Genomic DNA, 17,660 nt, shown 5'->3' with positions numbered 1-17,660 from the left:
GCTCCTACGCCTGGCCACCGGACTGGGAAGACGTGACTTCTTCCAACACCTCTTTATAATACAACCTTGTGTTGCTCAACTCAGCGTGAATGTGCCAAGTGAAGTTCATGTTTATGTAGAATGCGCAACACATATTAGGAAAAATTCGGTGGTTGTATGCGATCAAGTTTTTAAATTTTAATTATACACTTCAGCACCACAGTTGTACAGGAAAAAAACAGGTACAGGTAAAGCCCTTTCAAAATTGACTTTTTTTTTAATGATTTATTGTTTTTACAAAGAATCGATTGATGGTGACTCAATGTTGAGTTACCAGTGAATCAATGTTGAGTCACTAGTGAATCAATGTTGAGTCACTAGTGAATCAATGTTGAGTCACTAGTGAATCAATGTTGAGTCACTAGTGAATCAATGTTGAGTCACTAGTGAATCAATGTTGAGTCACTAGTGACTCTCCGCCTCGATGGAAGAGAGAGGGGACGGTGTTGACAGTTCCTCCGCTGTGGATTCACCAGGAGTCATTTCATGCCTATTTTGTACGAGGTTTTAGCTCATTTACCACAGTTTGTTTTCAGATCATTTTTTTAAACAAAGTTCTCTTCCTGGAGTCTCGCATCATGACAAGTCTATGTTGAAGACAGGTAAATTAGCTACTAGTTACCGTTGGCTATCTAGGTAAGCTAACGTTGGCTAGCTCGCATTTCCAGCCAGGTAGTGAGATGGCTAGCTAATTAGCTAACTACAGCCAGTATTATTTGTTTACGCGGTTAGCTACCCGGCTGTTAAATTAATATGATCTGATTATGTAGTTAAATAACAATGATGTATATGACGAGCTGTTCTGTTTTACATATCGTTAGCTATCTCTAACGCGTTAGCTACGTTTAACTCAAAGGAAAACCGCAAACTAACCCACATAAACTAGCCAGTTAGTTAAAAAAAAAAAACATTAACGTAGCTTACAAAACATCTGGCTTGTAAACGTTAGCTAGTGGCTAGTTCGTCTTTCCAACCAAACTGTCGCATCTTTTAGCAGCATGATGGTGGTGGGTGGGAGGGTCGTGGGACATTCTGCACAGGCCAAGCCAGCTACAATATTGCGACAGTGATGCCCTTTACTTTGGTTTTCACCATCACCCCCATGGTCCCCATCATCTCCAGTGATCTAATCACAGGTGTGTGTGTGTGTAGCAGCTAATATGGGTATGTTTGTATAAATAAGTTTGTCTTATTAGGTAACTAGGAGGCACAGTCTTTCGTCAGAAAATGACAGAAGTCAGATGTCCTGGTGTCTGTTATCCTCAGGTCGAATTTGTCATTGGCATCACAGTGAGGGGTAAATGCTCAGCCAGCACAGCAGTATTTCCGTTTACATAGAGCCCGTGATACTACTGAGTCAGGATATGTGTCCCAAATGACAAACTGTTCCCTATTTAGTGCACTATTATTATTTTTTTTACCACAGCCTATAGAGCTTTGGACAAAAGTAGTGTACTATATTGGAAATGAGGTACCATTTGGGATGCAAACAAACACTGCTCTGCTGCATACAGTTTTGCCATGAGGTGATTGTGTGCGCTGGACACGCTTGAGTGGTCATCTGACACACAGAACAATCATTTTATGTTCTCATGGATCACCTGTTTTTTGTTTTCTGGTAGATTTTCCATCTTGACTAAAGTTTCCAATGTTTACACTAACAGCAAATTAGGCTAGTAGTTGGATTGACATTAGGCACTGTAGATAAAGTGCATGTACAGTACCTTCAGGAAGTATTCACACCCCTTGACTTTTTCCATTTTTTTTTGTTGTTGTTACAGTTTGAATTTTAAACAGATTAAATTGAGATTTTGTGGCGCTGGCCTACACACAATACCCCATAATGTCAGTCAAATAGTTTTTTTTTTAAAGCTGAAATGTCTTGAGTCAATGAGTATTTAACCTCTTTGTTATGGTAAGTTTAAATAGTCACATAAGTTGCATGGACTCACTCTGTGTGTATTAATAGTGTTTAGCATGATTTTTGAACGACTTCCTCATCTCTGTACCCCGCACACATACAATTATCTGTAAGGTCCCTCAGTCGAGCAGTGAAATTCAATCACACAACGACCAGGGAGGTTTTCCAATGCCTCACAAAGAAGGGGCACCTGTTGGTTGATGGGTTAAAAAAAAGCAGACATTGAATATCCCTTTGAGCATGGTGAAGTTATTCATTACACTCTGGACGGTATATCAAAACACCCAGCCACTACAAAGATACAGGCGTTTCTTCTTAACTCAGTTGCCGGGGAGGAAGGAAACCACTCTGGGATTTCACCATGATGCCAATGGTGACTTTAAAACTGTTAAGAGTTTAATGGCTGTGATAGGAGTACAACATTGTACATTAGTTACTCCTTAATACTAATCTAATTGAAAGAGTGAAAAGGCAGGAAGCCTGTACGGAATAAGATTCTTCCAAAACATGCATCCTGTTTGCAACAAGGCGCTAAAGTAATACTGGTAAAAAAGGTGGCAAACCAGTTAACCCTTTGTATTCAGCACAAAAAGTAATGTTGTGGGCAAATCCAATATCAGATTTGCCACCAATGCTCTTTATAGGACACATCACTGCACTCTATACTCCTCTGTAAACTGGTCATCTCTGTATAACCGTTGCAAGACCCACTGGTTGATGCTTATTTATAAAACCCTCTTAGGCCTCACTCCCCCTATCTGAGATATCTACTGCAGTCCTCATCCTCCACATACAACACCCATTCTGTTAAAGGTCCCCAAAGCACACATCCCTGGGTCGCTCGTCTTTTCAGTTCGCTGCAGCTAGCGACTGGAACAAGCTGCAGCAAACACTCAAACGGGACAGTTTTATCTCAATCTCTTCGTTCAACACTCAATCATGGACACTCTTACTGACAGTTGTGGCTGCTTTGTGTGATGTATTGATGTCTCTACCTTCTTGCCCTTTGCTGTTGTCTGTGCCCAATAATGCTTTTACTGTGTTTTGTGATGCTACCATGTGTTGCTGCCTTGCTATGTTGTCTTAGGTCTCCATGTTGTGTTGCTGCCTTGCTATGTTGTCTTAGGTCTCCATGTTGTGTTGCTGCCTTGCTATGTTGTCTTAGGTCTCCATGTTGTGTTGTCTCTCTTGTCGTAATGTGTGGTTTGCCCTATATTTACAGTGGGGAGAACAAGTATTTGATACACTGCCGATTTTGCAGGTTTTCCTACTTACAAAGCATGTAGAGGTCTGTAATTTTTATCATAGGTACACTTCAACTGTGAGAGACGGAATCTAAAACAAAAAAAAAAAAAATCCAGGAAATCACATTGTATGATTTTTAAGTAATTAATTTGCATGTATTTATTTATTTTATTTTTAATCCCAGGCCCCCGTCCCCGCAGGAGGCCTTTCACCTCTTGGTAGGCTGTCATTATAAATAAGAATTTGTTCTTAACTGACTTGCCTAGTTAACTAAAATAAATAAATATGATGTGTTGCTGAGTACCACTTCATATTTTCAAGCATGGTGGTGGCTGCATCATGTTATGGGTGTGCTTGTCATCGGCAAGGACTAGGGAGTTTTTTTTAGGATAAAAAAAAAAATAGAATAGAGCTAAGCACAGGCAAAATCCTTGAGGAAAACCTGGTTCGGTCTGCTTTCCAAGACACCGAGACAAATTCACCTTTTTCAGCAGTACAATAACCTAAAAACAAGGCCAAATCTACACTGGAGTAGTTTACCACAACGACAGTGAATGTTCCTGAGTGACCTTGTTACAGTTTTGACTTAATCGTCTTGAAAAAAAACAAACATATATATCTATCAAGACTAAAATGGCTGTCTAGCAATGTTCAACAACCAACTTGACAGAACTTGAAGAATTTTAAAAAGAAAAAATTTGCAAATATTGTACAATCCAGGTGTGCAAAGCTCTTAGACTTAGACCCAGAAAGACTCACAGCTGTAATCGCTGCCAAAGGTGATTCAAACATGTATTGACTCGGTTGTAAATATATAAATTATTATGTAAAGTATCAATTAAATGTGCAAAAAATTGTAAGAACGTGTTTTCACTTTTGTCATTATGGGGTAAATGTACAGTGTTACAGTATTCCATCTATACTGAAGTGTACACTGAATGTATTTGCTCACAGTCGTACCACTTCTTCTTCTACCCTTTCTGCCCACAGCATGTGGTGACTGTGAGGCGGGCCCCATCCTGAGTCTGTACGATGAAGAGCCCGGTGCACAGGTCTGTTTGTGTGACTACGGGGCCTGAGTGAATGTGGGTCTTTTCTAGAAGCTAGGGTACCAGGGAGGATTTCCTACACTGGACAACTTGTTACAGCTGTTGATCAGTCATTGATAATAATCTGCCCATTGTTTTCATGTCATTACGATGATAGGACTCCTGAGTGGCGCGGCGGTCTAAGGCAAGACCCATGTGTGTAAAGCAAGATGTATTTGGTACGGCAGGTATGAATGAATAAGGTGTTGTTGTTGTTGCAGGTGCAGGGACGTGGAGAGGCAGGCTGCCTGCCTGCAGACTGAGCAGCCGTGTGTCCCCGTCTCCCAGCACATCCCCAGCGGCATGTGGTTTATCAGGTAGTTAGATTTACAAATTTTGGTCCTTTTTCATAGCAGATTCTCTTATCCAGAGTGACTTAGGTTTTTCGTACCTGTCCCACGTGGGACTCGAACCCACAACCCTGGTTTTGCAAGCGGCGTGCTCTACCGACTGAGCCACACGGTAAACATAGTTGTCCATAATGCAACGTTTGGGTTGCTAGACCGTGGCGTTTAGCGTGCTCTACCAACTGAGCCACACGGTAAACATAGTTGTCCATAATGCAACGTTTGTGTTGCTAGACCGTGGCGTTAGCGCCCGTTGAAAGGGTAACTTTCCCAAGTTTTCCAGAAATCCCGGGTTGGAGGATTCCTGGATTTTCTTGCTTATTTCAACTTAATTCCAGGAATCTTCCAGAAATGCCCTAAACCTAAGTCTTTGTAATGAGAGATCATGGTAGATCACTGGATTACTGACCTGGAGTTGTCTAGGTGATTATGTATTTGTGTTTACGCCTATATTGTCTGTATGTTCTGATTTGTATTGAATAGGAAGTACCTTTTTTTGATGTGCACAGCACGTCTTACCCAGGTTGTCCATTCTAGCTGCCCACCTGGTGATAACGAGCACCAGAATGGAAATGAGTCAGCTGACTTCATAAAAAATAATTAATGATATATTTGAAAGTTTCTTTAAAATTTTTTACTTTATGTATTTTTAAAATGTGTGTAATAAAATGATTTTATCCGTTCATTCAGGGACGCGTGTGGCATCGTGTGCGGGGTTATCACCTGGATGTTGGTGTTCTATGCTGAGTTTGTCGTGCTCTTCGTCATGCTGTTGCCTTCTAAAAACCTGACCTATAGCTTAGTCAACGGGACTGTGTTCAACACTCTGGCCTTCCTGGCTCTCGCCTCTCACTTCAGGGCCATGTGCACCGACCCTGTGAGTTGTTCAAACTGAACACACTATACACACTGCGCTGACTGAACACTTGACATGCTGGCGTTGTCTGGGTTGTGTTCATTCGGGCACAACACCGTACGTAGAAAAAACGTTTTGAAACAGTTTAAAGGAAAAGAGGAGTGTTGTTGTTGTTGGGATACGTTCAGGTAGTGGCGGCCTCTTTATTAGTTTCAAAACGTTTTGAAACAGTTTAAAGGAAAAGAGGTGTTTTGTTGTTGTTGGGATACGTTCAGGTAGTGGCGGCCTCTTTATTAGTTTCAAAACGTTTCCCTCCTGTTTTGTGCCTAACTGAACACGACCGCACTCACACATACAGTGGGGAGAACAAGTATTTGATACACTGCTGATTTTGCAGGTTTTCCTACTTACAAAGCATGTAGAGGTCTGTAATTTTTTTATCATAGGTACACTGCAACTGTGAGAGATGGAATCTAAAACAAAAAAAACAGAAAATCACATTGTATGATTTTTAAGTAATTAATTTGCATTTTATTGCATGACATAAGTATTTGATCACCTACCAACCAGTAAGAATTCCGGCTCTCACAGACCTGTTAGTTTTTCTTTAAGAAGCCCTCCTGTTCTGCACTCATTACCTGTATTAACTGCACCTGTTTGAACTCGTTACCTGTATCTCCTTGTTATTGTCAGTTGTACTAGTACTGTTAAATGCCTTTTCTTGCTGGCTCTTTCCCAACAATGCAGTAGTACTAGAAAACAACAAAAAAAATCACGAGAAATAAAAATGAGAAGAACTTGAGAAAGTAAGTTCGCTATATACCGGGTCCGTTCCAGGGCCTGTTGCTGGAAAAACGTATGTGTTATGGCTTTACACCCTCTTCTATAATGTGGATAAAGAGTTACCTGTCTAACAGAACACAGAGGGTGTTCTTTAATGGAAGCCTCTCCAACATTTAATCCAGAGAGAATCAGGAATTCCTCAGGGCAGCGGTCTAGGCCCCCTTACTTTTTTCAATCTTTACTAACGACATGCTTTGAGTAGAGCCAGTGTGTCAATGAATGCGGATGACTATACACGTCAGCTACTACAGAAACTGAAATGACTGCAACACTCAAAGAGCTGCAGTTCGTTTCAGAATGGGTGGCAAGGAATAAGTTGGTCCTAAATATTTAACCCAAAAACTTGAAGCATTGTAATTTGGGACAAATCATTCACACAAGCTTGTGTGTTGTTACCTTGTCCTGAAGTTTCAGAAAAGCCCAGAAAATTGCGGTTACGAGAGTCCTGTTGATAGAAAATCCACAATTTAAGAGGTCAGAGGTTGCCAGTTTTCTATTTGCTTTAATCTCGCGAGTGCTCCCTTCTCCTGCCTACGTTTTCTCTTGGGATAGCCTAAAAAATTGGGTCGGAATTACGCAAATATCCCAGGGCAGATGAGTCGATGTTGAAGCCGGAATTGAGGTCATTAACTGCCGATCTGATGATCAAAAGTTCTTGTCGATCATAAGTTTTAAAAAAAAAATAGCAAAGTTGGGTCAGAGCTCGCAAGACTGCAGCCAATACAGTAATGCACCATCTTCAACTTAAAGCACATCAACATTCTATAACACTGCCTGACCACTGCAACAGTAGACCCCATTTCACCAACAGGTGAGTCATGATAAGTCATCAAGTCAACTCATTGCTCTGTCTGTCCTATAGGGAGCTGTGCCAACAGGTGAGTCACGATAAGTCATCAAGTCAACTCACTGCTCTGTCTGTCCTAAAGGGAGCTGTGCCAACAGGGAACGCCACTAAAGAGTACATCGAGAGTCTTCAGCTGAAGCCGGGACAGGTGGTGTACAAGTGTCCCAAGTGCTGCAGCATCAAGCCTGACCGGGCACATCACTGTAGGTAGGATGACTCAGCACATCACTGTAGGTAGGATGACTCAGCACATCTCTGTAGGTAGGATGACTCAGCACATCACTGTAGGTAGGATGACTCGGCACATCACTGTAGGTAGGATGACTCAGCACATCGCTGTAGGTAGGATGACTCAGCACATCGCTGTAGGTAGGATGACTCAGCACATCGCTGTAGGTAGGATGACTCGGCACATCGCTGTAGGTAGGATGACTCAGCACATCGCTGTAGGTAGGATGACTCAGCACATCGCTGTAGGTAGGATGACTCAGCACATCACTGTAGGTAGGATGACTCGGCACATCACTGTAGGTAGGATGACTCAGCACATCGCTGTAGGTAGGATGACTCGGCACATCGCTGTAGGTAGGATGACTCGGCACATCGCTGTAGGTAGGATGACTCAGCACATCGCTGTAGGTAGGATGACTCGGCACATCGCTGTAGGTAGGATGACTCAGCACATCGCTGTAGGTAGGATGACTCGGCACATCGCTGTAGGTAGGATGACTCGGCACATCGCTGTAGGTAGGATGACTCAGCACATCACTGTAGGTAGGATGACTCAGCACATCACTGTAGGTAGGATGACTCAGCACATCGCTGTAGGTAGGATGACTCGGCACATCGCTGTAGGTAGGATGACTCGGCACATCGCTGTAGGTAGGATGACTCGGCACATCGCTGTAGGTAGGATGACTCGGCACATCGCTGTAGGTAGGATGACTCAGCACATCACTGTAGGTAGGATGACTCGGCACATCTCTTTGAATGGTAGGACTGTCCCAGAGGACACTACAGGTAGAGGAACCCTGACTGACACTGTCCCAGAGAACACTACAGGTAGAGGAACCCTGACTGACACTGTCCCAGAGAACAGAGAACACTGCAGGTAGAGTAACCCTGACTGACACTGTCCCAGAGAACAGAGAACACTGCAGGTAGAGTAACCCTGACTGACTCTGTCCCAGAGAACACTGCAGGTAGAGTAACCCTGACTGACTCTGTCCCAGAGGACACTACAGGTAGAGTAACCCTGACTGACACTGTCCCAGAGAACAGAGAACACTGCAGGTAGAGTAACCCTGACTGACTACGTCCCAGAGGACACTACAGGTAGAGTAACCCTGACTGACACTGTCCCAGAGAACCGAGAACACAACAGGTAGAGTAACCCTGACTGACTCTGTCCCAGAGAACACTGCAGGTAGAGTAACCCTGACTGACTCTGTCCCAGAGAACACTGCAGGTAGAGTAACCCTGACTGACACTGTCCCAGAGAACACTACAGGTAGAGTAACCCTGACTGACACTGTCCCAGAGAACACTACAGGTAGAGTAACCCTGATTGACACTGTCCCAGAGAACACTACAGGTAGAGTAACCCTGATTGACACTGTCCCAGAGAACAGACAACACTGCAGGTAGAGTAACCCTGACTGACACTGTCCCAGAGGACACTGCAGGTAGAGTAACCCTGATTGACACTGTCCCAGAGAACACTACAGGTAGAGTAACCCTGATTGACACTGTCCCAGAGAACAGACAACACTGCAGGTAGAGTAACCCTGACTGACACTGTCCCAGAGAACACTACAGGTAGAGTAACCCTGATTGACACTGTCCCAGAGAACACTACAGGTAGAGTAACCCTGACTGACTCTGTCCCAGAGGACACTACAGGTAGAGTAACCCTGACTGACACTGTCCCAGAGAACAGAGGACACTGCAGGTAGAGTAACCCTGATTGACACTGTCCCAGAGAACACTACAGGTAGAGTAACCCTGATTGACACTGTCCCAGAGAACACTACAGGTAGAGTAACCCTGACTGACTCTGTCCCAGAGAACACTGCAGGTAGAGTAACCCTGACTGACACTGTCCCAGAGAACACTGCAGGTAGAGTAACCCTGACTGACTCTGTCCCAGAGAACACTGCAGGTAGAGTAACCCTGACTGACTCTGTCCCAGAGAACACTACAGGTAGAGTAACCCTGATTGACACTGTCCCAGAGAACAGAGAACACTACAGGTAGAGTAACCCTGACTGACACTGTCCCAGAGAACAGAGGACACTGCAGGTAGAGGAACCCTGACTGACACTGTCCCAGAGAACACAACAGGTAGAGTAACCCTGACTGACTCTGTCCCAGAGAACACAACAGGTAGAGTAACCCTGACTGACACTGTCCCAGAGAACACAACAGGTAGAGTAACCCTGACTGACACTGTCCCAGAGAACACTACAGGTAGAGTAACCCTGATTGACACTGTCCCAGAGAACACTACAGGTAGAGTAACCCTGACTGACACTGTCCCAGAGAACACTGCAGGTAGAGGAACCCTGACTTACACTGTCCCAGAGAACAGAGAACACTGCAGGTAGAGGAACCCTGACTGACACTGTCCCAGAGAACACTGCAGGTAGAGTAACCCTGACTGACTCTGTCCCAGAGAACACTGCAGGTAGAGTAACCCTGACTGACTCTGTCCCAGAGAACACTGCAGGTAGAGTAACCCTGACTGACACTGTCCCAGAGAACACTACAGGTAGAGTAACCCTGACTGACACTGTCCAAGAGAACACTACAGGTAGAGTAACCCTGATTGACACTGTCCCAGAGAACACTACAGGTAGAGTAACCCTGATTGACACTGTCCCAGAGAACACTACAGGTAGAGTAACCCTGACTGACTCTGTCCCAGAGGACACTACAGGTAGAGTAACCCTGACTGACACTGTCCCAGAGAACAGAGGACACTACAGGTAGAGTAACCCTGATTGACACTGTCCCAGAGGACACTACAGGTAGAGTAACCCTGACTGACTCTGTCCCAGAGGACACTACAGGTAGAGTAACCCTGACTGACACTGTCCCAGAGAACAGAGGACACTGCAGGTAGAGTAACCCTGATTGACACTGTCCCAGAGAACACTGCAGGTAGAGTAACCCTGACTGACACTGTCCCAGAGAACACTACAGGTAGAGTAACCCTGATTGACACTGTCCCAGAGGACACTACAGGTAGAGTAACCCTGACTGACACTGTCCCAGAGAACACTACAGGTAGAGTAACCCTGATTGACACTGTCCCAGAGAACAGACAACACTGCAGGTAGAGTAACCCTGACTGACACTGTCCCAGAGAACACTACAGGTAGAGTAACCCTGATTGACACTGTCCCAGAGAACACTACAGGTAGAGTAACCCTGACTGACACTGTCCCAGAGAACAGACAACACTGCAGGTAGAGTAACCCTGACTGACACTGTCCCAGAGAACACTACAGGTAGAGTAACCCTGATTGACACTGTCCCAGAGAACAGACAACACTGCAGGTAGAGTAACCCTGACTGACACTGTCCCAGAGAACACTACAGGTAGAGTAACCCTGATTGACACTGTCCCAGAGAACACTACAGGTAGAGTAACCCTGACTGACTCTGTCCCAGAGGACACTACAGGTAGAGTAACCCTGACTGACTCTGTCCCAGAGGACACTACAGGTAGAGTAACCCTGATTGACACTGTCCCAGAGAACAGACAACACTGCAGGTAGAGTAACCCTGACTGACACTGTCCCAGAGAACACTACAGGTAGAGTAACCCTGATTGACACTGTCCCAGAGAACACTACAGGTAGAGTAACCCTGACTGACTCTGTCCCAGAGGACACTACAGGTAGAGTAACCCTGACTGACACTGTCCCAGAGAACAGAGGACACTGCAGGTAGAGTAACCCTGATTGACACTGTCCCAGAGAACACTACAGGTAGAGTAACCCTGACTGACACTGTCCCAGAGAACAGAGAACACTGCAGGTAGAGTAACCCTGACTGACTCTGTCCCAGAGAACAGAGGACACTACAGGTAGAGTAACCCTGACTGACACTGTCCCAGAGAACAGAGAACACTGCAGGTAGAGTAACCCTGACTGACTCTGTCCCAGAGAACAGAGGACACTACAGGTAGAGTAACCCTGACTGACTCTGTCCCAGAGAACACTACAGGTAGAGTAACCCTGACTGACTCTGTCCCAGAGAACACTACAGGTAGAGTAACCCTGATTGACACTGTCCCAGAGAACAGAGAACACTGCAGGTAGAGTAACCCTGATTGACATTGTCCCAGAGAACACTACAGGTAGAGTAACCCTGACTGACTCTGTCCCAGAGAACACTGCAGGTAGAGTAACCCTGACTGACACTGTCCCAGAGAACACTACAGGTAGAGTAACCCTGACTGACACTGTCCCAGAGAACAGAGGACACTGCAGGTAGAGGAACCCTGACTGACACTGTCCCAGAGAACACAACAGGTAGAGTAACCCTGACTGACTCTGTCCCAGAGAACACTACAGGTAGAGTAACCCTGACTGACACTGTCCCAGAGAACACTACAGGTAGAGTAACCCTGACTGACACTGTCCCAGAGAACAGAGAACACTGCAGGTAGAGTAACCCTGACTGACTCTGTCCCAGAGAACACTGCAGGTAGAGTAACCCTGACTGACACTGTCCCAGAGAACACAACAGGTAGAGTAACCCTGACTGACACTGTCCCAGAGAACACTACAGGTAGAGTAACCCTGATTGACACTGTCCCAGATAACACTACAGGTAGAGTAACCCTGACTGACACTGTCCCAGAGAACAGAGAACACTGCAGGTAGAGGAACCCTGACTGACACTGTCCCAGAGAACAGAGAACACTGCAGGTAGAGTAACCCTGACTGACACTGTCCCAGAGAACAGAGAACACTGCAGGTAGAGTAACCCTGACTGACACTGTCCCAGAGAACAGAGAACACTGCAGGTAGAGTAACCCTGATTGACACTGTCCCAGAGAACACTACAGGTAGAGTAACCCTGACTGACACTGTCCCAGAGAACACTGCAGGTAGAGTAACCCTGACTGACACTGTCCCAGAGAACAGAGAACACTGCAGGTAGAGTAACCCTGACTGACTCTGTCCCGGAGAACACTGCAGGTAGAGTAACCCTGACTGACACTGTCCCAGAGAACACTACAGGTAGAGTAACCCTGACTGACACTGTCCCAGAGAACACTACAGGTAGAGTAACCCTGATTGACACTGTCCCAGAGAACACTACAGGTAGAGTAACCCTGACTGACACTGTCCCAGAGAACACTACAGGTAGAGTAACCCTGATTGACACTGTCCCAGAGAACACTACAGGTAGAGTAACCCTGACTGACTCTGTCCCAGAGAACACTGCAGGTAGAGTAACCCTGATTGACACTGTCCCAGAGAACACTACAGGTAGAGTAACCCTGATTGACACTGTCCCAGAGAACAGACAACACTGCAGGTAGAGTAACCCTGACTGACACTGTCCCAGAGGACACTGCAGGTAGAGTAACCCTGATTGACACTGTCCCAGAGAACACTACAGGTAGAGTAACCCTGATTGACACTGTCCCAGAGAACAGACAACACTGCAGGTAGAGTAACCCTGACTGACACTGTCCCAGAGAACACTACAGGTAGAGTAACCCTGATTGACACTGTCCCAGAGAACACTACAGGTAGAGTAACCCTGACTGACTCTGTCCCAGAGGACACTACAGGTAGAGTAACCCTGACTGACACTGTCCCAGAGAACAGAGGACACTGCAGGTAGAGTAACCCTGATTGACACTGTCCCAGAGAACACTACAGGTAGAGTAACCCTGACTGACTCTGTCCCAGAGGACACTACAGGTAGAGTAACCCTGACTGACACTGTCCCAGAGAACAGAGGACACTGCAGGTAGAGTAACCCTGATTGACACTGTCCCAGAGAACACTACAGGTAGAGTAACCCTGATTGACACTGTCTAGTGTGTATAATTAGTTCTCTCTCTCCATACTAGTGTGTGTAATTAGTTCTCTCTCTCCATACTAGTGTGTATAATTAGTTCTCTCTCTCCATACTAGTGTGTATAATTAGTTCTCTCTCTCCATACTAGTGTGTGTAATTAGTTCTCTCTCTCCATACTAGTGTGTGTGATTAGTTCTCTCTCTCCATACTAGTGTGTGTAATTCGTTCTCTCTCTCCATACTAGTGTGTATAATTAGTTCTCTCTCTCCATACTAGTGTGTGTAATTAGTTCTCTCTCCCCTCTATACTAGTGTGTGTAATTAGTTCTCCCTCTCCATACTAGTGTGTGTAATTAGTTCTCCCTCTCCATACTAGTGTGTGTAATTAGTTCTCCCTCTCCATACTAGTGTGTGTAAGCGCTGCATAAGGAAGATGGACCACCACTGTCCCTGGGTTAACAACTGTGTGGGAGAGAACAACCAGAAGTTCTTTGTGCTCTTCACAGTACGTACCAGTCTATACTTCACATACTAGAACGTTCCATACTGTTAGACACCATTACACCTTCAGCCTGCTGCAATAACACAGACCAGTAGCCAAAACACACTACCTATTGGAAAGTTAGGAATTAAGATGTTTTTAAGTTGTCAAATGCCCTGAAAATGACTTAGAGTTTGTGTAACTACTTTCCCTACCCACCCATCTCATGGGGAAACTGTTCCATACCCACCCATCTCATGGGGAAACTGTTCCATACCCACCCATCTCATGGGGAAACTGTTCCATACCCACCCATCTCATGGGAAACTGTTCAAAACCCACCCATCTCATGGGAAACTGTCCCATATCATGGGGAAACGGTTCCATATCACCCATCTCATGGGAAACGGTTCCATATCCACCCATATCATGGGAAACGGTTCCATATCCACCCATATCATGGGGAAACGGTTCCATATCCACCCATATCATGGGGAAACGGTTCCATATCACCCATCTCATGGGAAACGGTTCCGTATCACCATCTCATGGGGAAACTGTTCCATACCCACCCATCTCATGGGGAAACTGTTCCGTATCACCATCTCATGGGGAAACTGTTCCATACCCACCCATCTCATGGGGAAACTGTTCCATACCCACCCATCTCATGGGGAAACTGTTCCATATCCACCCATCTCATGGGGAAACTGTTCAATACCCACCCATCTCATGGGAAACGGTTCCATATCACCCATCTCATGGGGAAACTGTTCAATACCCACCCATCTCATGGAGAAACTGTTCCATATCCACCCATCTCATGGGGAAACTGTTCAATACCCACCCATCTCATGGGAAACGGTTCCATATCACCCATCTCATGGGGAAACTGTTCCATATCCACCCATCTCATGGGGAAACTGTTCCATATCCACCCATCTCATGGGGAAACTGTTCAATACCCACCCATCTCATGGGGAAACTGTTCAATACCCACCCATCTCATGGGGAAACTGTTCCATACCCACCCATCTCATGGGGAAACTGTTCAATACCCACCCATCTCATGGGAAACTGTTCAATACCCACCCATCTCATGGGGAAACTGTTCCATACCCACCCATCTCATGGGGAAACTGTTCCATACCCACCCATCTCATGGGGAAACTGTTACATATCACCCATCTCATGGGAAACTGTTCAATACCCACCCATCTCATGGGGAAACTGTTCCATACCCACCCATCTCATGGGGAAACTGTTCCATACCCACCCATCTCATGGGGAAACTGTTACATATCACCCATCTCAAGGGAAACTGTTAAATACCCACCCATCTCATGGGAAACTGTTCCATACCCACCCATCTCATGGGGAAACTGTTCTATACCCACCCATCTCATGGGAAACTGTTCCGTAGTACCCGGTCTTACCATGAGTCTGTGTGTTCCAGATGTACATTGCACTCATCTCCCTCCACTCTCTGGTGATGGTGGTCTTCCACTTCCTGTACTGCTTTGAAGATGATTGGACAAGTAAGTGCTTTTGACTTTAAAAAAAAAAAAAAATTTAACCTGGCTTCTCATTGGTTTAATGTAGAGCTCATGATAACACAATGATCTTTCATTCAGCTCCTGTCAACCATAACAATGGTCTCTGGTTGTGTTCTTAACTTCTTAGTGATCCCTTCCCGCTCGTTAACGGGATTGATTTGACAACATCTAGTGAAATTGCAGCGCGCCAAATTCAAAAACAGAAATACTCAAAATAAGAATTCATAAAACATACAAGTGTTATACATCGAAATAAAGCTTACCTTCTTGTTAATCCAGCCGCCGTGTCAGATTTCAAAAAGGCTTTACGGCGAAAGCAGACCATGCGATTATCTGAGGACAGCGCTCCGCATGCAATCACATAAATCAGATTTCAACCAGGCAGGTGTGCGACAAAAGTCTGAAATAGCGATATAATTAATGCCTTACCTTTTGAAGATCTTCTTCTATTGGCACTCCAAAATGTCCCAGAAACATCACAAATTATGTTTTTGTTCAATAATGTCCTTCTTTATGTCCCAAAAATGTGAATTTATTGATTCAGAAATACACTGGTTCCAACATGACTAGAAAGTATCTAATAAATTACCTGTAAAGTTGGTCCAAACATTTCAAACAACGTTCCTAATCCAACCTCAGGTATCCTAAAACGTAAATAATCGATCAAATTTAAGACGGAATATACCGTGCTCAATACCGGATAAATACAACGTGAAGCCTGTTCCAGTTCACGCGCACCAAAGAGAAGAGTCCACTTGGCTTGACACTCACAAAGAAAAGCTCTACTTCCTCATTTCTCAAAAGAAAAACATCAACCAATTTCTAAAGACTGTTGACATCCAGTGGAAGTCATAGGAACTGCAGCCAGGTTCCTATTAAATCGAGCTTCCCATAGAAAACCAATTGAAAAGACATTGAGCTAAAAACAAAAAATCTTCCTGGATGGTTTGTTCTCGGGTTTTCACCTGCCAAATCAGTTCTGTTATACTCAAAGACATTATTTTAACAGTTTTAGAAACTTTAGAGTGTTTTCTATCCAAATCTACCAATTATATGCATATCCTAGCTTCTGGGCCTGAGTAGCAGGCAGTTTACTTTGGGCGCGCTTTTCATCTGGACGTGAAAATAGTGCCCCCTATCCCTAAGAAGTTTGAAGTATTTCAGATGAGGCCATACCCACCCATCTCATGGGAAACTGTTCCATACCCACCCATCTCATGGGGAAACTGTTCAATACCCACCCATCTCATGGGGAAACTGTTCAATACCCACCCGTCTCATGGGGAAACTGATCCATTCCCACCCGTCTCATGGGGAAACTGTTCAATACCCACCCATCTCATGGGAAACTGTTCAATACCCACCCATCTCATGGGGAAACTGTTCAATACCCACCCATCTCATGGGAAACTGTTCAATACCCACCCATCTCATGGGGAAACTGTTCAATACCCACCCATCTCATGGGGAAACGGTTCAATACCCACCCATCTCATGGGGAAACTGTTCAATACCCATCCATCTCATGGGGGCACTGTTCAATACACACCCATCTCATGGGGAAACTGTTCAATACCCACCCATCTCATGGGGAAACTGTTCCATACCCATCCATCTCATGGGGACACTGTTCAATACCCACCCATCTCATGGGGAAACTGTTCCATACCCACCCATCTCATGGGGAAACTGTTCCATACCCACCCATCTCATGGGGAAACTGTTCCATACCCACCCATCTCATGGGGACACTGTTCAATACCCACCCATCTCATGGGGAAACTGTTCCATACCCACCCATCTCATGGGGAAACTGTTCAATACCCACCCGTCTCATGGGGAAACTGTTCAATACCCACCCGTCTCATGGGGAAACTGTTCAATACCCACCCGTCTCATGGGGAAACTGATCCATTCCCACCCGTCTCATGGGGAAACTGTTCAATACCCACCCATCTCATGGGGAAACTGTTCAATACCCACCCATCTCATGGGGAAACTGTTCAATACCCACCCATCTCATGGGAAACTGTTCAATACCCACCCATCTCATGGGGAAACTGTTCAATACCCACCCATCTCATGGGGAAACGGTTCAATACCCACCCATCTCATGGGGAAACTGTTCAATACCCACCCATCTCATGGGGAAACTGTTCAATACCCACCCATCTCATGGGGAAACTGTTCCATACCCACCCATCTCATGGGGAAACTGTTCAATACCCACCCATCTCATGGGGAAACTGTTCAATACTCACCCGTCTCATGGGGAAACTGATCCATTCCCACCCGTCTCATGGGGAAACTGTTCAATACCCACCCGTCTCATGGTGAAACTGTTCAATACCCACCCGTCTCATGGGGAAACTGTTCAATACCCACCCATC

General features: G+C 45.3%; 1 protein-coding gene across 7 annotated transcripts in view; it reads left to right on the top strand.

Moving 5' to 3' along the window:
* LOC149984288 (palmitoyltransferase ZDHHC3-A-like) overlaps positions 1–17,660 on the top strand; it is a 31,439-nt gene continuing 13,779 nt past the window's right edge. For 2 of the 7 annotated variants that reach the window (XM_090219816.1, XM_090219835.1), the window contains exons 1-7: positions 1–221; positions 4,196–4,257; positions 4,515–4,610; positions 5,331–5,517; positions 7,269–7,393; positions 13,642–13,738; positions 15,171–15,252. In XM_090219816.1, the coding sequence (XP_090075942.1) occupies positions 4,238–4,257; positions 4,515–4,610; positions 5,331–5,517; positions 7,269–7,393; positions 13,642–13,738; positions 15,171–15,252 (607 nt within the window). In that variant the 5' untranslated portion in view covers positions 1–221; positions 4,196–4,237. Of the gene's footprint in view, positions 228–434; positions 642–4,195; positions 4,258–4,514; positions 4,611–5,330; positions 5,518–7,268; positions 7,394–13,641; positions 13,739–15,170; positions 15,253–17,660 lie in introns of those variants that run through there. The other 5 variants (XM_090219806.1, XM_090219828.1, XM_090219796.1 and 2 more) reach the window with 3 other exon arrangements.

Source organism: Oncorhynchus mykiss, chromosome 3, assembly GCF_057628025.1.
Source record: "Oncorhynchus mykiss isolate SJ-2025 chromosome 3, ASM5762802v1, whole genome shotgun sequence".
NCBI classification, from domain to species: Eukaryota; Metazoa; Chordata; class Actinopteri; order Salmoniformes; family Salmonidae; genus Oncorhynchus; species Oncorhynchus mykiss.
Note: the sequence above shows the minus strand (reverse complement) of the source record. Positions and strands in the feature narration are given on the sequence as shown.